The sequence below is a fragment of the Dasypus novemcinctus genome, chromosome 21, assembly GCF_030445035.2.
Source record: "Dasypus novemcinctus isolate mDasNov1 chromosome 21, mDasNov1.1.hap2, whole genome shotgun sequence".
Classification (NCBI taxonomy): domain Eukaryota; kingdom Metazoa; phylum Chordata; class Mammalia; order Cingulata; family Dasypodidae; genus Dasypus; species Dasypus novemcinctus.
Window position 1 is genome coordinate 20040470 of NC_080693.1, and position 12052 is coordinate 20052521.

At 48.1% G+C, this 12052-nt stretch overlaps 1 protein-coding gene across 4 annotated transcripts in view; it reads right to left on the reverse strand.

Moving 5' to 3' along the window:
* ARHGAP44 (Rho GTPase activating protein 44) overlaps positions 1 to 12052 on the reverse strand; it is a 205449-nt gene that overhangs the window by 23378 nt on the left and 170019 nt on the right. For all 4 annotated transcript variants that reach the window (XM_058283454.2, XM_058283455.2, XM_071210312.1 and 1 more), the window contains exons 13-16: positions 11960 to 12040; positions 6927 to 7040; positions 6111 to 6202; positions 4280 to 4460 (exon numbers count right to left, since the gene is read on the reverse strand). In XM_058283454.2, coding sequence (XP_058139437.1) covers positions 4280 to 4460; positions 6111 to 6202; positions 6927 to 7040; positions 11960 to 12040 — 468 coding nt within the window. The remainder of the gene's footprint in view (positions 1 to 4279; positions 4461 to 6110; positions 6203 to 6926; positions 7041 to 11959; positions 12041 to 12052) is intronic.

Here is a 12052-nt window from a genome sequence, read left to right on the forward strand (position 1 = left end):
ATTTTTTAAAAGCTTCTTCTGGCTTTATTCTTGCCTAACAAACCCCAAAATTTAGTAGCTGATTTATCTTGGTCACAAATCCACAATCTGGGTAGGGCTTGGCAGGGTCGGCTTGTCTTCTTCACACACATTGCTGAGGCAGCTCAACTTGGGCTAGATGACTTCACACACATTGCTGAGACAGCTCAACTTGGGCTAGATGACTTCAAGGAACTCAAAGAGCTGGTAAGTTGGTGCTGGTTGTCAGCTCAGTCTTCAGCTCCAGGTGAACTCTGGGGGCCTCAGTTACTCTCCAAGGGGTTGCCTGGACTTCTGCACAGCATGACAGCTTGGTTCCAAAGGCTTCTTCTGACCTAGCTTCAGAGTCCCAGAAGATCACTTCTGCCATATTCTACCAGTCAAATAAGTTACTAATGCTAACCAGAAGCCGTGGGAGGGGAATCAGATTCCAACTCTCCCTGGGAGGAGGAGCCAAGCATCTGCCGCCTTCTTTACCATCAAGCTCCTAGTGTATGGCCAGCTGTGAGATACACTGCTGCAGCAGATGGTGCATTAGTTTGCTGTGGCTGCTGTAACAAATGCTCACACACTTGGTGGCCTAAAACAACGAAAATATATTATTCCACAGATCTAGAGGCTAGAAATCCAGAATCAGTATCACCAAGCTGAAATCAAGGCATTGGCAAACTGTGTTCCCCGAGGCTGGAAGGGAGAGCCCAGTCCCTTCCCTTCTGCTGGGTTCCAGGAGCATCTTCAAATCTCTTTACTCTACCTTCAGATTACCTTCTCCTCTGTGTGTATGCATCTCAAATCTCCCTGAACTTCCTTTTTATAAGGATACTGTGACTGCATTTAGGTGCCACCCTGATACTTCCCAGATAATCTATTTCAAGATCCCTAATCTTTTTTTACAAATAAGGTAACATTTATAGGTTCTAGCCATTAGAGGTCGTGCTGTTTGCAGGCCACTGTTCTGCCAATCACAAAATGTGAGCTCCTGAATCTGACATTAGGCTTTGCTAAAGAAACTCAACTTGTTGTGTAATTACCGAATCAGGAAACTATTAGGACCCAAGCCAGAAATGTGGGGAGCAAACTGCTTTATTTGGACCTTTAGCATAGGAAAATGTCACCGACACTGATGGGGAATATACCTTATTTTTTCCCCCCTAATTTAATCCAGTTATTTCACCCAGTATTTTATTTTCTCTAAATAATAGCTTGAAACATAGATCATATTTTCTTTTTCGAATCTGGCCTAAAAATTTCAAAAAAAGCATGATTTAATTTGCTAGTATTCCAATGGGTAGTTTGAAGATGTTGAAATATATCTCATAGAGTTGAAAAGCTCAGAAACGGGGACAAATGCATGGATTTCCCGATATTGCTAAGTAAAGCTGTTGACTTTCTCTTCCGCAAAATGAGCATAACTTTAGCTTTAAAAGTTGTTTCTCTTCAAACCAGAGAGGCACTAATCTCCCACAAGCTTATTGCACCTTAAAACACATGTACAGATGCTAAACCCCAGACACTTCCATGAGGAAGACCTCCATTTGATTTAATGTTTAGTACAAATTTTTAAATACATAAAATATATTGTTTCATGTGCAACAGTAATGTATGCAGTATATCTCTTACACCTTTACAGTATAGGGTGGCAATTACAACTCTAAATCAGAATGGATACACAGAACGGGCATTTCATGGATAATACTCTTAGGAAAGAGAACTTATTGATGATGAGGCATTTGATTAAAATATCATCGTTTATGTTGCAATGACAGATACAGGCCATTATATAATTTGCCATAAAAAAAGGTGTGCAGGCGGCGGACTTGGCCCAGCGGTCAGGGCGTCCGTCTACCACATGGAAGGTCCGCGGTTCAAATCCCGGGCCTCCTTGACCCGTGTGGAGCTGGCCCGTGCGCAGTGCTGATGCGCGCAAGGAGTGCCCTGCCACGCAGGGGTGTCCCCCGCGTAGGGGAGCCCCACGCGCAAGGAGTGTGCCCCCTAAGGAGGGCCGCCCAGTGTGAAAGAAAGTGCAGCCTGCCCAGGAATGGCGCTGCCCACACGGAGAGCTGACACAGCAAGATGATGCAACAAAAAGAGACACAGATTCCTGTGCCGCTGACAACAACAGAAGCGGACAAAGAAGACGCAGCAAATAGACACAGAGAACAGACAACTGGGGTGGGGGGGAAGGGGAGAGAAATTAAAAAGTCTTAAAAAAAAAGTAGTGTTTTTAAAAAAAAAGGTTGTGCAGGACAGAGCGTAAACTATAATGTAAACTATAATGCACGGTTAGTGGCAATGCTCCAATGTGTGTTCATCCACTGTAACAAACGTACCACACTAATGAAGGATGCTGTTAACATGAGAGAGGGTGGGAGGGGTAGGGGGTGGGGCATATAGGAATCCCCTACATTTTTTATGTAACATTTATGTAATTTAAAGTTTAAAATAAAAAAAAATTTTTTTTTAACTAAACTAAAAAAAGTATCCTCACTGAAGCTTCTGCATGAACCTAGTAGAGGAGGCCAACAGACTCCGAACACCCTGACGATTCCACAGTGACAGCTCCTTACCGTAGGTCCCCTGGATCGCCTTTGGGCAGGCGCTGGGAATCAGACCAGGTCTCAGGAACAATCAGACAGGGTCTGGCCCTAAACAGAGGGCCACGCCTCCTGCCGAGGAATGTGAGACCAGACCCGCCAGCCAGTTCTCTATAGCCAGCCAGTCCCGAGCGCTGCACCCAGTTTACGCTCTCTCCCAGGAGAACGGAGTGGCTCCGCGGGCGCAGGCAGCTTCACCCACGACGCTGTGGCAACTAGAGTGAGATATGCAAACAAAGTCCAACGAGCTCACCTTCTCCCTGCCGTGCTCTCTTGAGGATGCCAAGAACAGGTCTAAGCGTGTTCCTTTTAAAACAGATCTAGGGGTGCAGGCACAGCTCAGGGGTCAAGCGCCTGCTTCCCACGTCCAAGGTCCAGGGTTCAATCCCTAGTACCTCTTTAAACAAACAAACAGGTCTGAGGAGGGTTTCCCTCTTCACTGCAACCTCTAAGAATTTCTGTTCTTCCCGTTCCCACTACAGAGAGAAGAACTGGCTGCACAGCCTGCCTCACGTTCCCCACATGGAAGTTGTGCCTGGCGGGGAAGGTCCAGCAGGGACACTGGTCATTTGAAGAAGCCACCGTCAACACTCCGGCTCTCCAAAGACACCTCCCATGCAGAAAGGAAGAAGGCAGCGAAGGAAGCCTGAGGCCCCCCTACCACTCTCAGCCTCCCTCTCCAGCCCTCTAGCCCCACGCCTTTCAGGCAGCCCTTCCTGGCTGTCCAGCAGTCTGTCTGGGAAGGGGAAGGATGGAGCAGCTTTACATACTGTCACCTGCACTTCTGAGACTTGCGTTCAGTGCTTTATGCTTCCATTTACCTTAAAGGAGCAGCTGCTGAATTGTGTAGTAGTATTTTTAAATTCCTCACCACCGTTTATCTAACTGACTTGCTTGACCAGTCAACGCTATCCTTTCCTTCCACATGACATACCGATGGTCGGATGCCTTTGGCTTGCTGGACTGCTGCTTACCATGACTCAGCTGTGCTTGTTATGAAGCCGTTTTACTTGCTATGGGAATCATATTATTCAATTAAGAATAACGTAAGTTCATTTTCCCTTGAATGTGGTGATCATAGTTTCTAGGCACACTAAGCCGAATGCATTCACAAGAGCCTCTTAACTGTGTCAAACGAGGTGTGGGTGTCAATCACAAAAGATGGGTGGAAATCTTTTTAAAAAACTCTAAAAAGATCTTACGCTCACATAGCTTGGAGTTTTAGGGTTTTCACACTGGGAACATTAAACTCTTCATTAAAGGTGTTCATGCCAGAACTCTGAACAAAGAATGCCAATGAGCAGATCCTTAATCAAAGCCCTCCCTCCAGAGATTTCAGAATCGATTAACACGTATAAACCGTGCATCAAGCTGAAGAAGTTACGTGTCTTTTTTTCCTTTTTTTTTCTTTTTATGAGAACTAATCAATACTGATGGCAAGCGTGTCTGCTAAGAAAGCTGCACTTGACTCTGACCCGAGGAGAAGAAAGCCACGCACGCTTCCCGGCCGGCACAGGTGAAAGTGTCCAGGCTGAGGCAAGAGCTCGATTGCCGCAAGTGGCCTAAAGGGCCGTCAGGAAGTGCAGGCTTCTTCTCACTCCTGTGCCCGCTGACATCTCACCCACCCGCCGAGCCCCCAAGGCTGCGAAAGGCGCCCGAGTTCATACCCATCCTTCTTGTAAAACTCCAGCATCATGTTATCCGTGGCGACGCTGAGCGGCCGGCGGGCCTGCTCGGGCTGGCGCCGGTCAGCGGGGTCCATGTCTGGGGAGGGCATGGAGCTGTAGTTGGCGTTATGGTTCACGTGGACTGGACTCCCGTAGTTCCCTGTGATGTTGAACTCTATTTCTGGGGAGAAGAAAGAACGGGTGTTCACGAGCCTCGGCCTGTCCTTCTCCCTGGGCAGGGCAGCGAGGAGGAGAGCTGGCCTTTCCTTACACGTGACCCCCTGAAGAACTCTGCCCATGCTTCAGTAGAAGGAACGCTCTTGATACAATTCATCTTATTGGTATAATTCATCACATCCATAGGCCAAAGGGGAAAACACAGGATTAGGCTTTGTAGGCATCTGATGAAGCAATTTCCATTTGTGGTTAAAAAAAAAAAAAAAAGAAAGGAAAACTTAGGAAGCAGGAAGAGATGGGTACTCACTGAATCACTGAAAAAGACAACTTGTCTCTAGCAAATCTCATGCTTAACAGTGAAACACCAGAGCAGGCATAATAAAATCAGGAAAAATGGCAATGGCCACTGCTACCACTGCTGTTTAACACTATATGAGAAATGCTAGCCAATGGGATTAGTCATGATAATAAAATAGGAGGTGAGATTGTTAATTGTAGGTGATGATGCTGTCTCTCTGGAAAATCAATGAAATGAGTTAAAAAGGATTAGAAATCCTAAGAGATTTTGCTAAGGTTGTTGGCTATCAAATAAATGCATAAGAATACTTTTGTTATCCTTTCCCTGTCATTGCTTGAGTATCTGCTATGCACAGGATCTACAGAATCACTGCCTTCTACTCCTATCTCCTCTATTTCTTCATCTTGCCTTCCTACCTTCACCTAATCTTGTGTCATCAACAGAATTCTTCTGAGATAGGCAGTTCGGAGCCTTCACAGTCAAAAACACAGGAAGTCAAGCAAAGATAATCTAACATCTTCAATATTGCATCAGCATTGATGGATTACCTCTGATGTGGAGCATGGAATTAACTTTGGATCTTCACACAGGTCAATGGCTTGCTGGCGCACAGCTAAAAGCATACCTCAATGTTAACTAAACCTAAGGTATGGTACCATTTCTTTTTCCAAGCAAACAGAACTTAGTGTAATAACTGCTGCCCCCTCAAAGCTGTCACCAAGGTAAGCCATTTACTCACACAATGACTTCTATGGCTCAGACCATTTCTGAAACTCCCTCTTAGGGAGCTGCCTTAAGGACCTAATTTTGAACCACGTACAAAAAATAATCTCATTGCCCTGAGCCCCACCTTTACATGCTAAGATGGCTCAAAAGACACAGCCTAGAGTAGTCAGAAGAGGGCACCCAGGTGATCCCTAAACGATGAAGAAAAGTCCCCATCCATCGCCCATCTTGGGTCTTGGTCTCCCTCTGCATCTATGAATGAAGGCTTTAGACCAGAGGCTCTGTCTTTTCCTCCTGCACCAGCATTCCTTGATGCATGGATTTGAAGAAATCACGGTGTGGGATGTTAGACCAGTGAACTACATGGATATGATTAGTACAAGCTGGAAAACCTGCATGCCAGAATGTCCCTCAGAAAGGACTAGAGGGTCAGGAACCTTCCGTAACTATCCCCATACCTGAGTGCACGTGTGTGTCCAAGAAAGGATTAAACCCAAACAAATAAAACCAATGTAAGAAAACTGCCCAACCCAACTAAATAAACCCTGGGCAGCGGCACCTGGTGTCAGAGGCTCAGAACTCACAGCGACACTACTGCTCTTGCCCCCCAAGCTGGATGCAGCCACGTACCCCCAGGGAAGAACCAGTCGGCATGCTGGATGATGGGCTCGATGATTCCAACAATCTGCAGCGAAACCGTGGTCATCATCTCGGTGATGTTCCTGCAGTGCATACGTGGGGGGGGGGGGGGGGGGGGGTGTCAGCCGAGGCTGAGCAAAAGGCATCTTGGTCCCATGGTCGCAGCGCCCAGGAAGGGAGCCTGCAGACCTGGGGTTGAGAGCAGGGAGTCCTTGGAAGATCATGTAACTTTTCTATCTTTCCCCATCTACAGGATGGGGCTAACCACAGTGGTCCTTCCAGAGACGTTAAATGAGTAACAGACAAGGAAAGCACCAATGATGATCACCAGGCTTTTTTTTTAGAGGGACCGGGGATTGAACCTGGGACCTCATACAATGTGAGGCAGGCGCTCAAACCACTGAGCTACCAAGGATGAGATACCTTGCAGCACGAGGTATGCTTATTCTAATTGCTGGACCCATCCTCATGCCAACCTGGTTCTCTCCTTGGAGATCACCCTCCCTCCCTCTCTCCACTGGCAGAGTGTTAGGGAGGCCTGGAAAAGCTTGCCTCCTTGAGCATTACCATATCCCTGCTCCCACATCCCACTTCCCTGCCACTGACTCAGATTCGCTTAGAGAAGACCTTCGCTTTGGACGTGTGTCTTGGAGACTGTTGGGGAGACAGAGCTGCAGAAAAATTCTGCAGGACAGAAATGGACTTGCAGAACCAAGGAAGCTGGTGATTCTCCGGAGTCCCAGCCAGCCTGCCCGTACCCCACGCTCCCAGCTCCCCCTCCTCAGGCCCTCTCCTCCGCACACTCACCCTTCTGCTTGCGGCCACAGCAGGTTGGGTCCTAAGACGATGGCCATGTTGCTGGGCGTCATCTTGTTTATATCTTGGTATTCAGACAGCCTGGATAAGAATTTGATCAAGTACCTGAAAGGCAATTAGAAGCCGAGGTTTAGCCAGTGCTCGACAGCAGCCACGGCGCCCCGGGGCTGGGGAGACCATCTCATTACAGCACATCTTACGGATGCGTCCTGCCACGTAAGTCAGGTAAAGGGAATGCTCTATTCTCTTCCCAGAAACACATAGACTCAGCGCTCCCTGGGCTGGAGGTCAAACCCGCTTCAACTAACACTGGCCAGAAAAATTCTCCACCTTTCCTTTTGCCTCAGCATAAAATTACCTAAAGTTTCTTCCACTTTTAAAACCTGGGGAAGCGGACGTGGCCCAATGGATAGGGCATCCGCCTACCACATGGGAGGTCCGTGGTTCAAACCCCGGGCCTCCTTGACCCGTGAGGAGCTGGCCCATGCGCAGTGCTAATGCGCACAAGGAGTGCCCTGCCACGCAGGGGTGTCCCCCGCGTAGGGGAGCCCCACACGCAAGGAGTGCACCCATAAGGAGAGCCGCCCAGCGCGAAAGAAAGTGCAGCCTGCCCAGGAATGGAGCCGCACACACTGAGAGCTGACGCATCAAGATGACGCAACAAAAAGGAACACAGATTCCCGTGCCGCTGACAACAACAGAAGCGGACAAAAGAACACGCAGTGAATGAACACTGAGAACAGACAGATGGGGTGGGGTGAGGGGTGGAAAGGGGAGAGAAATAAATAAAAAATAAATCTTTAAAAAACAAACAAACAAACAAAAAACCTGTGTCACTTGCCCCCCTCCCTGTGCACAGAGGTGATGAGAAAGCATCCTGTGTCACTGGCTGGGACATCTGCATGTTAGGGCTGGTGTCCCGTGGGGATGTCTGGAGAGAGCCAATGAAGAAGAAGTGGTGCTGGGGTTTAAGATATATCTAGGGGATTTGAATCTCTGGACTGACAATGTGATAGCCAGGCCCTGAGCCTCAACAGACTTCAGCTCCTACACTCTGATTTATTGGACTTACCCCACTCAGCTAACATGGAGGTGAAGAAGGTCAACCACCACACCAGGGAGCCAAGAGTGCCTACAACTGAAAGCAGGAGAATTGCATCCAGTATCCATGTGGAATCTAAGCCCCCTCTTGACATGGATGTGGAATGGACACAACCAAGCCAAGGTCCACAGGAAGGAGGAATGCAGTAAGGATTAGAGTGGACTTAATGATATCCTATTTATGAACTACTGTGGTTAATAATCGAGAAAATGTGGCATTGGTGTGGAAAAAGTGGCCTCGGTGGCTGCTGGGTGCGGGGAATGGGAGGAAGAGATGAGATGTGGAGGCATTTTCGGGACTTGGAGTTGTCCTGGGTGGTGTTCCAGGGACAATTGCTGGACATTGTATGTCCTCCCATGGCCCACTGGATGGAACGTGGAAGAGTGTGGGCTATGGTGTGGACCACAGGCCATGGGGTGCAGCAATGCCCAGAGATGTACTCACCAGATGCAGTGGATGTGTCATGATGATGGGGGAGAGTGTTACTGTGGGGGGACTGGTGGGGTGGGGGTGGTGGGGGTGAATGGGGACCTCATATTTTTTGAATGTAATATTTTTAAAAAAATGAATAAATTTAGAATTTGGAAAAAAAAAAAAAAAGAAGTAAAACACTGAGTCACCACAGACTCCAAGGTGTGTGCCCAAGAGAAGTATGTGCCGCACAAAACTCATACACAAACGTCCATGGCAGCATTATTCACAATCGCCAAAGAACAGAAACAGCCAAAATGCCCATCAGCTGATGAACAGATGCGACCGAGTTAGATTAATTTTTGTGAATCCCAGAAAGAGAAAGATCATGTTTGTAAACTAATCTGTGCCTCTGGGAGTGATACCCTTTGATTGTATTAAATTCAATGAGGGGCCTCTGATTAAGTTCACCTGATAAAATCAATTTGGGCGTCTGACTGGACTCCGCTGGTGAGGCTGATATAAACGGACACTCACTCAAGAAGACACACAAGGAGAAAGAGCTCTGCTGTTTTTCATCCTCAGGTCCCAGGGAGAGACGGCCATTTGCTTGAGTGCTTACAGCTGGCCTTGGGAAGAGAGCGGAGACTGACACAGAGCCCTTTGCCAGCCCTCAGCTGAGATGGAGAAGAAGCTGAGCCTACGGAGCCTTGGGAGGAAGGAGAGGCAGGAAGGAGAGGCCAGGAAGGAGAGGCCAGGCAGAGCTCAGCCGCCACCTTGCTCCAACGTGTGGCAACTGATGTCAGTGAGAAAGCGAGCTTGGGTTGGACTCCTTAGGGCCTTGTAACAAAGCTTTTACCCCAAATAAATACCCTTTTAAAAGGCAACATATCTCTGGTACTTTGCATCAGCACCCCTTTGGCTGACTAACAGAATGGATAAACAGAATGTGGGCTATCCATACAATGGATTATTCGGCCATAAAAAGAAATGAGGTACTGATGCCCGCTCCAGCCTGGGTGAACCTGGAGAGCATGGTGCCAGGTGAAAGGAACCGGATGCAAAAGGGCTCATAAAGCATGATCCCGTCTGTGTGACATGGCCTGACCAGGCAAGTCTAGAGAGACAGAGAGCAGCTGAGTGGCAGCCAGGGTCGGGAGGGGAGTGGGCGGTGGCTGCTGACCGGCACAGGGTTTCCTGTGGGGGTGACAAGAACGCACTGGAACTAGACAGACATGATGATGCGCAACTCTGCGAAGACACTGACAACCACGAAATTGTGTGCTTTAAAGGGTGAACTGCACGGCATGTGAATCTTATCTCAATGAAACCGTAATTAAAAGAAAGAACCAGTAAGCAGCAATGCACAAAAAATAGCTGTGACAAACCACACCAAAAATCTGCCAGGCTCCGACCAGAAGTCCCAACACCCAGGGCACTTATTTTTTTTAAGGAGGCACGGGGGATTGAACCCAGGACCTCGCACATGGAAAGCAGGTGCTCAACCACCGAGCTACACCCACTCCCTGCCAAGGCACGTTTTGACCTGGACTCCTGGCTACGAAAGGCTGTGTCCTGAGCCCATCTTGCTGGGACTGGAGTGGAAGTGACGCCTCCGGGGGCTGCTTTCACCTCCCTGGGAGCAGGGCCCGCTGCGTGACCAGTAGGCTGCAGCTGTATCAGTTCTACCCACAGTCTCTCCTGAGCACGTCTCACCTCTCAGAGGCCACACGTGACGGGCCCAAGACACGGCACCTCGGCTGAGAGACTCCCGGGCTGGCCAGTGGCCTCTGACAGCAGTAGGTGACACACAGTGAGGCATGCCAACCCGATTCTTACTCTTGGGATTTTATTTTGTAGTTTGATGGTGTAATACATATGCATTATACAGAGTTTCCCATTTTCACCATTTTCAAGCATGCAGCTCAGTGGTGTTAATTACATTTCACGGCGTTGTGCTCCCATCACCGCCATCCACGACCAAGGCTTTTTTGTGACCCCAAACAGAAACTCTGTGCCTTTGAAGCAGTAACTCCCCATCCCCTCCACCCCCTGGCCCCTGGAAACCTCTCATCTTTCCTTCTCTAAAGTTTGCTTATTCTAGAATTTCACAGAAGTGGAATCATGCAGTCTTTGTCCTTTCGTGCCTGGCTTCCCTCGCTCAGCATAAGGTATTCAAGGCTCATCCACGTGGAGGCTTGCTCTTGGGACTTTTAGCAGGAAACAGAAATAATCGGGCAGATGGTAGCAGGAGCTGAAGCTGAAAATCTGTATCGAAAGGAGCCCCGAGGAGAAGCGGCAGGGCCAGGAGGGGTGCTGGCAAGACGAAGTGATGAGGAAGCAGAAAGCGTGAAGGAGCAGAAGCAGGGGTAGAGAGAAGCTCCCCAGGGTCGTGTGAAGTAAAATCCCGGGTGGCAGCAAGGAAAGTGAGGAGCCGGCAGGTGGAAAACAGCTGGGTCTGATGAACGCTGGGGCACTCCAGACGTTCTCGGTGGCTGCTTCTTCCTGCAGAGCAGCTCAAGGACAGCTCTGCTCCTCCAGGTCCAGAGTCAGTGGCCAGGAACACCCCTTTATCATAAACCCAATCGCTTAAAAGACCTCGAATACTAAGCTTTGCTCCTTACATATCCAAAAGGTTAACAGAACCAGCCAGTGGCTAGTTAAGTAGCCTCCAAAGTCTTCCAGTCTGTGTTTTTACATAATGCAAATAAACTAGAGAGATGGAAACAGAATAGCAGCTCTATACAGCAAGGGAAGCATAGAGAGATTGAGAGGTGATGAGTTATTATTATTATTACTGGAATAATGAAAATGCTCTAAAATGACTGAAGTGATGAATGTACAACTATGTGATTATACCAAACACCACTGCTTGTACACTTTGGATGGAGTTATGCTTTTTAATATGCATCAATAAAACTGATTTGTTAAAAAAAAATCTGGGAAGCAGATGTGGCTCAAGTGATTGAGTTCCTGCCTACCACATAGGAGGTCCCAGGTTCAGTTCCTGGTGCCTACAAAAGAAGGTGAGCAAGACAGCGAGTTGGCACCATAGGCAGGTACAGTGAGCTGACACAACAAGATGACACAATAAGAGACACAAGGAGGAAAAACATAATAAGAGATACAACAAAGCAGGGAACAAGGTGGCTCAAGTGATTAGGCACCTCCCTCCCACATTGGAGTCCCTCATTTGGTTCGCAGTTCCTCCTAAAGAAACAAGGAAGAAGAACAGATACAGCAAGTGCAAACAAGGAGGGGGTAGGGAGAAATAAATTTAAAAAATAAATCTTAAAAAAAAATCTTCCAGTTTGTTTCCTTAGCTACAGAAAGACAATATCCACCCCTGCCTTCCTCAAGGGGTTGTCTGAGGTTTAAAACAGGACATGCATATTAACAGTGCTTTGGACAGGAGAAAATGTCATGTGTGCTCCTTATGATGACTCTTAGCCAGGAAACCACATCTCCAGGGCTTAAATAAATCCGACCCCTGTCTCTAGGGTCCACTTACCGGATATTGTTGTGATTGGCCTTGGGCAATTTTTCGCAAGCATTCCACAGAGCCTGAAGCCTCTTGTCTTGCTCCTGGATACTGGGACATAAA